The 10,451-nt window shown below is 39.1% G+C and overlaps 1 protein-coding gene across 3 annotated transcripts in view; it reads left to right on the plus strand.

Moving 5' to 3' along the window:
• HPS5 (HPS5 biogenesis of lysosomal organelles complex 2 subunit 2) overlaps nucleotides 1-7,205 on the plus strand; it is a 44,171-nt gene extending 36,966 nt beyond the window's left edge. For all 3 annotated transcript variants that reach the window (XM_027846791.1, XM_027846794.1, XM_027846793.1), the window contains exons 19-23: nucleotides 2,625-2,744; nucleotides 3,357-3,470; nucleotides 4,981-5,087; nucleotides 5,716-5,998; nucleotides 6,527-7,205. In XM_027846791.1, the coding sequence (XP_027702592.1) occupies nucleotides 2,625-2,744; nucleotides 3,357-3,470; nucleotides 4,981-5,087; nucleotides 5,716-5,998; nucleotides 6,527-6,587 (685 nt within the window). In that variant the 3' untranslated portion in view covers nucleotides 6,588-7,205. The remainder of the gene's footprint in view (nucleotides 1-2,624; nucleotides 2,745-3,356; nucleotides 3,471-4,980; nucleotides 5,088-5,715; nucleotides 5,999-6,526) is intronic.
• The last annotated feature ends 3,246 nt before the right edge of the window (nucleotides 7,206-10,451 follow it).

A 10,451-nucleotide genomic window follows, 5' to 3' on the forward strand; every position in this document is an offset into this window, starting at 1 on the left:
AGAGGTTTAGAGACTGACAGCTTCTAAGTCCCACTTAGGCAGCTAGGAGCCCAAATGTAACCTAGTACTGAGGGCTGTAGAGCTATTTCAATAAATCTTGCACTCTTATCCTGTCCTGTCTGCTTTCTAGGTGATTGTTGTTGTTTGGTGATCAGAGTCTGTTGGCCAAAGGGACTAATCCAGTTCTCCCATGTTCCTAAGAAGAGTGGTTAGGCTGTGGCTCCGCATTGACACACCTGGTGCCTCCATCTCCCCTAGACAAAGCCTTGCCCCTTATCACATAGTGGTCCAGGCCAATCCACCATGGAGATTAGTCCCTTTCTTCTCAACAGTACCTTGCATATCATAGGCACTTGATAAATGCTTGTTGGATTTCTAGACCCCATGCATGGACAGTAGGCATTTAATAAGTATTAGATTTACAGGTTCCATGCATGGGCAGTAGAGCAGAGCCAATGATATCCTAAAAGGGGAAAGGATGTGGATGTTAATTCTGTCTCTTGAGCTGATTGATTTATGTTTCTTTTCAGAATTTAGAGAATTCATGTATAGAGAATACATGATTCTACTTTGCTTACTATTTTTTAAAATTGATTTTTATTAATGTCTTTTGTTTTTATATCACCTAAATTTCTTTCTCTATCCCCTCCTTTCCTCACCGAGAGCTGTTCCAAACAACAAAGAATTTTTTTTTGACAGAAAGAGTAAGAAGAACTTACTAGCTGTGAGACCCTGGGCAAGTCACTTACCCCAATTGCCTCACCAAAAAGCAAAAAAAAAAAAAGTAAGAAGAGAAAAAAATTCAATAAAACCGACCAACACATTGACCGAACACAAATTTATGTGCAGTATTTCATATCTGTGGACTCATCCCTCTACAAATGAGCAAGAAAAGTGTCTTCTCATATCTCTTCTTTGGGGATAAACTTGTTCTTTCTAATTTTGCAAGATTCAGTTTTGTGGATGTTCTTTCCATTTATATTGTATTCGTATATTGTGCTTATTATTTTTAACAGCATTTGATTCGGTAGAGTAAAGCTCTTCCTTAAAGGTTCGCTTTTGATAAGATGTCTCCCCCTATTAAAATCACTCTGTGTTCCTTGAAATATACAACAATATAAATAATTCTGTTCAGTGAGCCTCTGATCATAGATATCACGTGAGGCATAAACACAGGGAGGTAGGTATATGCTCACCAAAAGTATGTGTCACTGTGGTGGAAGGGATCTAGCATACAGGGATTTCCTGTGAAATGAGGTCCTCCAAATGCCCTGTTTACAGACAACATTATGCTCGTTGTATCTAGCCTTGCAAAGTTATAGAGTTTTCTAAAGGATATTTGTGACCACTCAAAAGATTTTGGTCATACCATATAAATGAAAAAGACTTAAGTGGATGAAGAATGTCTGTATGGCATTCTTTAGATGCGAAACCTCTAGGACTCATTCATCAATGTTTGTATCTGGGGTAGACATGTGGATGAGTAGTGAGTTCTTGAGTTTGGTCTAGAGTTGAACAGGAGGAGGAGGAGGACATTTTGGATTGCTTTTGAGAAATTAAAATGCACCTTTAATGACCCCAGCCTTCCCCTTAAAAATAAGGGCCCATCTTTTAAAGGCTAGTGTTTTACTATTGTTGCTGTATAGCAATGAGGTGTAGAAATATGAAAAGAAATATTATACAGTGGTCACTGGAAAGGCTCATGGTGGGTTTGAATAGGCTGCAGCATGTAACCAGTGAGGAACTTTAAAGAACAGGAGTAAAAAGCAATCAGAGAAAGATATGATAGCAAAGGAGGATGGATGGGGGGTCACATGGTAAGGGAAAGGATGACAGATGGACAGCGAGCATATTCTACTTGTATCTTTACCTTGTCAGGCAAAAGTGAGGAAGGCCTCTGGCGTGTTGAGTGGACTTCTTTTGTAAATTTATGGGAGAGGATAGACAAAGGTGGTATAGAAGTGCCCCCATGACTGGTTGAGATCTGTATCATTGGAGGGAGAAGCATGTATATGAGGTTGCAGATCTATGGGAGTTTTTGAGTATGGATATTCAATTATCTGTTATTCAGTTGGCATAAGTCTTTCTATTTTGTTGATGTTTAATCTGAGGTGGGATAATCTGAGGAGGAATCTAAGCATCACATAGAAATGAGATACAGTTATGGAATCTGAGACTTTATCTTCTGTATTCTATAACCTTACTTAGCCCAGTGTGCTAAGCTGCCTTTCTAGGAGACTATAGAGGGATTTAGATGCTCCTAGAGTTAAGGTTTTCCTCTGAGTTAGAGTTGAGGAATTGTAAATTTTTGCTTTTTTGGTTTTAAGACTAGACTTAATATAGGATCACATGATTTAGAGCTGGAAAAGAATCCTAAAGATCATCTAGTTAATTTTCTCTTTTAAAGGAATGAAGACATTGAGGCCCATAGAGGGAAAGGCATTTGCCAAGGAATCTCAGTTTGCCCTGAAGAAGGGAGAGGAATGAGCTGTTGTGGCCATGATTTGCATTTTAGTCCTAAGAAACTTTGGATTAAGCAACACTTGAGTTTCCACCAAGTATTCACATTAGGTTATTACTTTGACAGCTGTCAGATGGTAACATTTGCTGTGAATTTCTTCTAGATTGTGCTTCCTTGACTCTCTTCTTCAGCCTGAATCTTTAAAATTGGATTGGCTGCTTTTGGCAGTGACCCATGATGCCCCAGAAAGGACATGCACTATGGATGATAAAGGACATCCTAGGTAAGAGACAGTTTCTGTCATTTTCCCAGTGCATGTGAAGGTGAAGCTTTTGACAACATGACATTTGTCCACCTCTTATCTTGTCCCAGGGGAGGGATAGTTTCTGTTTCCCTCCCCTCAGATAGTGGACTCCATGGAGCTCTTCACTGGAGCACTTGGTGTACCTGGGTTTCACTTGCTTCTTCACCCAGGGAGGCCTACCTAGGACCAAATATGCTTTCACTGATTAATGTTCAGCTTAGGTTTTTATACTTTCTTTTAATCCCATATAGAAAGTTTCAGCTGGAAGAAAGCCTAGGGGTCATATTGTCTAGTGTTTCCTAACTCAAGCCATACTATGGGTGGATAAAAATTCTAAATTTTGTACCATGGCCTGCTCTCATCTCTGGATCCTCGATGTGGCCTCTCAGTGAGCTTAGGTGGGGCAAAAGGGGGAGAGTAAAGGTGCTGGAGACCTCTTGGTCTAGGAACATTTTTAATTCAGCATCAACCAGGAAGTGTATAGCAGTTTGCATTTTGAGTACTTCTGAGAATTTCCTTTTTTTTTTTTTAAATTATGCTTTTGAAATCCTGATATTAACAGATTCGTTGGTATTTCTTTGCTTTTAACAGGTCCCATTCACATTTGCTCACCTGGGGTTACAGACACTTGATTCTGCTTCTGATTAAGCTTCCAGCTAGTTTTGTAATCAAAGAAAAGATGATTGACATTTGTAAGTCTCATGGGTAAGTGAGTTGGAGTCCAAAGATAGCATCATTATAGCTAATGATCTTGTGATGTAACAGATAATGTAAATGTTAAGTCACACAGGGAAGTGAGAATTTCATCAGAACAGGAGTTCAGGTAGATTTATTTCAGTTGGTGACCTTTCAACTCTGAACTTGGATTAAACTTCCTGAGACTTGAAAGACAGTATTTTATTACACAAAAAGCCAGGTCTGGAGTCAGGAAGCACTTTGGTTATCATCCCACCTTCAGTGCTTAATCACTGGTGTGGCTGCAGGCAGGTCATTTGACGTCTGTTAGGCCTGGTGTCCTCCTCCACTTCACAGGGGCCTTGTGAGATCAGCAGGCATGGTGTTGCAGTACTTTTCAAACCTTCATGGAATCTTGAGAGCAGAGATATTTTGTGTTTGTATCTTTGATGCTTAGCACGGCTGTCCTTGACTTCCTTCCAAGTCTCAGCTAAGATCTCACCTTCAGGAAGCCTTTCCTGGGCTTCATTATTACTAGTGCCTTCCCTCAATTATCTCTAATTTATCCTGTAGGGCCGCTAGGTGGCACCATAGTGCACAGAGCACCAGGCCTGGAGTCAGGAGATAAAATCTGTCCTTTGACACTCCCCTAGCTGTGTGACCCTGGGCAAGTCACTGCACCCTGTTTGCCTCAGTTTCCTCATCTGTAAAATGAGCTGACCCTTGGCTGGAGAAGGAAATAGCCAACCGCTTCAGTGTCTTTGCCAAGAAAACCCCAAATGGGGTCAGGAAGATGTGAGTTGGGCCATCTAGATTTATTTCACTCCTCTGTACAGAACATAATACATAGAACTGAGGAAAATTACAAAGAAAGGAGCATATATAGTTGCATTGGTCAGGGAGTTTATAGTATAATGGAAGAAATTTGTTAAATGTAAGCATGTCCATATAAATTGTCAGTTTTTACATGTTCAGGGAATGGATCAAAGGAATTATAGAAATTGCACCTGGCAGAAGAATTTAATTTTTTTAATTTAATTTTTTAAAATTTAGTTATTTAAAAAAACTTTTTTTCCCACTTAATAGTATTTTTTTTTTTGTAATTACATGTAAAAATAGTTCTCAGAATTGTTGCAGTTGTTAAAATATTATGTCATAAGATTCTAAGTAAGCTCAGAGAGGAAAAAAATCTGAGATATATTTCAAAAGGAGAATCAGCAAGACTTTGTGACACTGGATACAGCAATTGAAGGAGAGGCAGGAGCTCAGGGTTTACTTATATGGGGAGTTGGTCTTTGGTGTTAGTGATGAATAGATCTCAGAGACATTAATGTCATACTCCTTTATGACAGGCAAAATGTCCGGGGATCAGTGTTTGGCTTCATTCAGTCAATCAGTAAACATTTATTAAGCTTCTACCATGTGCCAGACACTTTGCTAAGCACTTCAGATGTTCATGGCTTTAAAAATGGCTTTAAAAAAACTGTCTAGGTAAAATCATTATCATTATTTCATTCCTGAATTTTCATCTCTATTTCAGCTTCTGGCCTGGCTATCTTAATCTCTGTTTTGAGCTGGATAGAAGAAAAGAAGCCTTTACTAATATGGTATATATGAATGATATGAGAATTGTGGGTGCAGAAAACAGTAAGTAACCCTTAGTTTGCCAGTATTTACATAGTGTCTCTGGAGAGGGCATAGTGGCTCTTCAAAGGAAGAGGAAAACTAATAGGGAATGAGGCGGAGGGGCAGACTTTCTGATAAATATGTATTACTATCTGGCATTAATTTATGTAACCTGTGAGTCTACAGGGATTTTTTAAAAAGTGTATTTATTAGAGAGATACTAACAGAAAAGAAAATTAGAGAATTATAGAACCCTGCAGTGGAGCAGTGTCCGGACTAAAACCAGCCTTTCAGGTGATGCAGGTCACATCCTGTCACAAAGCCACTAGGCAGGGTTATCAGACTGAAAAAGGTGCTAGTTTTTGGATTCCAGTGCTTAGGCATTGTTGCTGTACTTTTAGAACAGCTGATAAGAGTAGTGTGGATCATCCATCTTCTATTTTTCATTTTCATGTTTAGAGAATGATTGATCACCTTTTCTTTGGGTCCTGAGAACGATTACTTTGTCATGAAATAAAAATTTTTAAAGCTAATTTTGTGCATTTTTTTAGTGCATTTAAAGTGTTCATTCACAAAATACTTGTGCTCCTGCTTTATGAGAGGCCTTTCCTTGGCATAGTCATGACCAGAGTTGGTTGGTTGTGTTTAGGTTGGATCCCAGAGACAGTGGATGAATGGAAACTTCTATTAAATCTTGCATCCAGCAGTGTTAATGAATCAGCTCCTCAGGAGACACCAGACAGAAACGTCAGTGGGGACAGTTCCTCCAGTCCTCCCCTCATCACTGTGGAGAATGTGGCTCTCCTGTTAGCCAAGGTCATGGGCCCAGATCGGGCCTGTGTGTTGTTGCAGGAGTGTGGCTCGACACTGGGATTGTCTGAGAGATTTACCAGAACCTGCAACATCCTGAGGATTGCTGAGAAAAGGCAGAGGTAAAAGCTGTCAGGCTTTAGTGATGGGCTTGGACAATGATATTTCATTCATTGTCCACTTCAGGCAACCCTGTTTGCTAACATTTGATTTACACATGACTCTGACATGCACTTCTGGATTTGATTGGATGCATGAAGCTCTGACTTGACTTGGCAGTTTTTTGGATAGCTCTCTTCCCAAATGAGACTTTAGTTTGTTTGCAGGGATATCCTGAGATATGTGGATGGTTCCGTGATCTTGTCAGTGTAAGAGATTTCAGAACCTCCTTGCCACCTCGTCCTGTGCAATACTTTTATTCCTCTTTCTGTAAATTCTCCATTGGATATTTACTCCTCTGCTAGAGGCCTGTCTTCAATTCTTTTAATATCAGTATAGCTCTCTGGCTCTCCTGTTCTCCCTCCTCTCCTACGAGGCCTTTGCTTTATGCCACCTTTTGTGGGTGACTCAGCATTAATATTCTGCAGCCTACCTGTGCCCAGCGAACCATGGTCACTAATTTTGATTGTTTCTTTTCTTTGGAATTGCAGAGCATTGATCCAAAGCATGCTTGAAAAGTGTGACCGTTTTCTGTGGTCTCAGCAGGCCTAGTAGGGGAGGACCAGGGAGGACAATCATGGAGTTTTGTGGGAAAAAACCCAACCAGTGCCTTTGGAATCCTTGGATACACCATCCTATATCCCCTTGTTGGATGAAAGGCGAAGATGGTCTATGGCCTTCACCTATGCTTTGGAAATCATAGTGTTAATTAAATCTGACTTCGGAAGGCTGCCTTCGTGCCCAAACGGAATTCTGCACTAACTTACTAAGAACAGAGTCTACGTTACTGTAAGTCTGAGAGATACTTACCCAGCTGCCTCTCTAGTCACATGAGAGAGTTGTACTGACCAGAGTGAGGGCAAAGGCTGTCTGTTTTTAAATATGGTAACTGTTGTGTGAAATATTTCAGCTATAACAATTAGTAGACAGAACAAATTAATCAGGACACAAATTGTGTATTTAAATTAAATGACTGAATTTTAAAATCAGATTAAATACTTCACTGTGTATTCTCCAATATTTATTTGACATCTTACACTATATACTCAGATACAGCCTGCTGTTTCTGTATCCAAAATGCTTTATTGCTGCACTTACCTAAATTGAATAGTTCCAGACAATTATGCCCTTTAATAAAATGCTCTTAATAAAAACTAACTGGTACTATTACTGAGAGTTCTTGCGTTATTTAAGTTGTGTAAAGATTTGTTGTCAATAGCAAGTCTTGTGCATATGTATTATACTGATTCTAAATTTTAAGAAAGCTTCTGTTTTATAGAATAATTTTAGGATGTATAAATGGAGGTGGAAACTTAAGATTCTTACCACATGAGATAGTAAAAAGACCCTGTTTCCTCTCTAGGCTGTAACTCTTAACTAGCTGAGTGACCTTGGGCAAATTGTATTTGAATCTCAGTTTTGCTCATTCCTGTTTTGAGTCTCTGTTTTGATATCTCTAAAATAGGGATACTGATCATTATAAAACCTCACTGCCAGAGTGGCTAGAGGGAAGCACTTTGTAGACAGGCAAGTGATATAAGAATCTGAGTTACTGCTACTAGAAACCTTAGATTTTTTAAATCAAAATATACTTTAATGTGTAGTGATTTTATTAAAAAGGTAGGTATAGGAGATGATAAAGGAAAAAATTCCCAGAAAACAAGGCTCAGAACTAAGAAAAAAAAAGGGCAAAGTATCATGGACTATACAGAAGCATCATGTCTGTACAGTATGAACACTTGCAGAATGGTCATATTGAGAAGCAGTGTGGTAGAGTAAGTGTAACACTGGTCCTGGAGTCCAGCTGTGTTCTCTGGGCAAGTCACTTCGTCTCAGCAGTGCTCTAGGTAGCTCTCCAGAACTCTTTAAGTTGCAGATCTGTTTTAGTAAAAGAAGTTTCGTAGTTAGGAGTTGCTTGTGTTTCTATGACACTTTACTCACAACAACCTTAACATTATTATCCCAGTCTTAGAGATGAAGTTAAGACTGAGACATCAGACTTGCCTTTGATCACACACAGTTCTGAGGCAGGATTAGACTCTAAATGTCCTGACTCAGTCATCAGCTGAAACTTTACAGGGGAAATCAGCCTAGGAGGGATAAGGAGTTCTTAAGAATGAAATTCTGAAGAAAAAGAAACAATTTCCCAGAAGAAAAAAAGGATAAAGAGATTGTCCATGCACAGGGAAATCACCAACTTAGATTTAAAAAGACGTCCTGGAGGATCATATAATTTCAGAGCTGGAAGGGACCAGCCACTTAGAGTACCCCACATGTGCCTCTCCCTATTGTAATCACACTTCCCTCAGGGCATCACCTACCCTAACTATTGGACAAGACCATGAACTCTACCTCTTTCTCAGGGATCGGTAGAAAAAAAAATCAACATTACCTTTATTATTGTGAAGGTAATGCCTTATGACCTCTCAGAATCCTTGTAACTCATAATTATAGGCTGCCTAGGCCAAAGCTCCCTTCTGTATCCTCTACTACCTGTTTCCTCATACCCATCCATGTCAATCCTCTCTCTCTGCTGTCCCTGTCCCACTCTGCCCTTCATTTGTGCACTCTGGAATTCTGTTCTATTGTTAACAAACTATACTTCATATTAGATCTGTGCCTTCCCACTGGAAATTGTGTATTTTTTTGCATACTGATAGGTGTACATATTTCCCCTTGATAGAATGTACTCTCCTTGAAGGCAGGGCCTGTTTCATTTGGTCTTTGTATTCCTAGTACCTGTTACAGTGCTTGGAACATGGTCGGTGCCTAATAAATACTTGTTGAATTAAAGTTCTTCAAAAGTGGAGTGCGTTGCTTCAAATGTTGTAGGTTGTCCCTTGCTACTAGTCTTGAAGCAAAGCCAGTGTGTGTGTTAAAGAGGATTCTTGATTGTGTCTTGGTTGGATAAAGTGGCCTCTTCTAACTCTGGGTTTGGATCCTGACTCTTCCACTTATTTGCTAGCTATTTGGCCCTAGATAAGTGTAACCTTCAATTTTTTTGAGGTTAATAACATTTGCATTCTCTACCGCACAGTGTTGTTATAATGTTGTTATGTAAAAGTACCTCATAACCCCAAACTTTCTATCCAGATTGGTGAGGAAATCTGTAGATTTTATTTTATTTTATTTCATTTTATTTATTATTATTATTATTTTTTTAATGTGTGGATTTTAGACATATACTCCGAAATAACCTTTTATTGGTGTAGATCAGTAGTTCTCAGAGTTTGGTCCAGGAACCCCTGGGGATCCCTGAGAACCTTTTAGGGGGTACATGAGGTCAAAACTATTTTCATAGCAGTGCTAAGATGTTTTAACTTCTAATATGGTAAACATTAATAGACATAATCCGCATAAACCAAAACTCTTTTGGGGGGGGTCATCAGTGATTTTTAAGAGTGCAAGGGGTCCTGTGACCAAGAATTTGAGACCTGCTGGAGTGGATGATTGAGCCCTGATTAAACTTTGGTTTTTCTGGGCATTATCCCTTCTCTAAAATGGGCCCATTTCAGTTGCTGAAGGCTGAGTACTTGAATGTTGTGAGCTGGAAGATTGCCATAGTACACTTTGAGTTCCATTTCTTATAGTTCTAATTCTAATATTGGCATATTTACTGAGAGCTGACTGACTCAGCAAACTATGGACCTTCTGAAAGAACTTTCTAGTAAAGACCCTTGAAACATTCAGTTCTTGTCACAAGTACAAAAAAGAAAAAAAAATGAACGACCTTTTTATATAATTTTTGAAGATTTATATTAATAAATTGGCCAATTTAATTCATGAAATTTATTAAGCATCTACTATGTACAAAAACCATTGTGCTCAGTACTGTGGATATGAGGACAACGTGAAGAAAGCCCTGCCCTCAAAAAGCTTACATTCTTCTCAGGGCATACAAGATTAGAGATAAGTCAATAAAAAGTTTGTACAAAATAATTTATGTGAAAGGCCTCAGGTTGGATGTGATACCTGAGTTGAGCTTTGAAGGGAGCAAGGAATTCTGCTAGAGGAAGTGAAGAGGGTAGTACGTTTCTTGTGTAACATTGACCTGGGGTTCCCTCATAGATGGGGCTCACACAGACTAGGTCAGATCCTAGAGGCTGCAAGAGGGTCATTTTCTATATTCTACTTGCAGTTACTCCAAATCAAAGTATGTATCTAGATTAACTACGCTGCCCCAAAGTTTAGCAAAACAAGTTGGCAGATCAGCTGAACCTTTTGGGACTTATCTTTTGCCTTCTCGTATTAAGAAATAAACTGTGATCTGATGTAGTGGTAGTCACGCTATTTCCCTCCTGCATCCTACCTGGCCAATCCTTGGAGGAAACCCTGTTATTAGAAAATAATCAGCAAATGAACATTTATTTATACTTGTTAATATGTTTCTTAATAAATAAGCATTTAGGGAGGTGG

The sequence above is a fragment of the Vombatus ursinus genome, unplaced genomic scaffold (genome assembly GCF_900497805.2).
Source record: "Vombatus ursinus unplaced genomic scaffold, bare-nosed wombat genome assembly UNPS02015202.1, whole genome shotgun sequence".
NCBI classification, from domain to species: Eukaryota; Metazoa; Chordata; class Mammalia; order Diprotodontia; family Vombatidae; genus Vombatus; species Vombatus ursinus.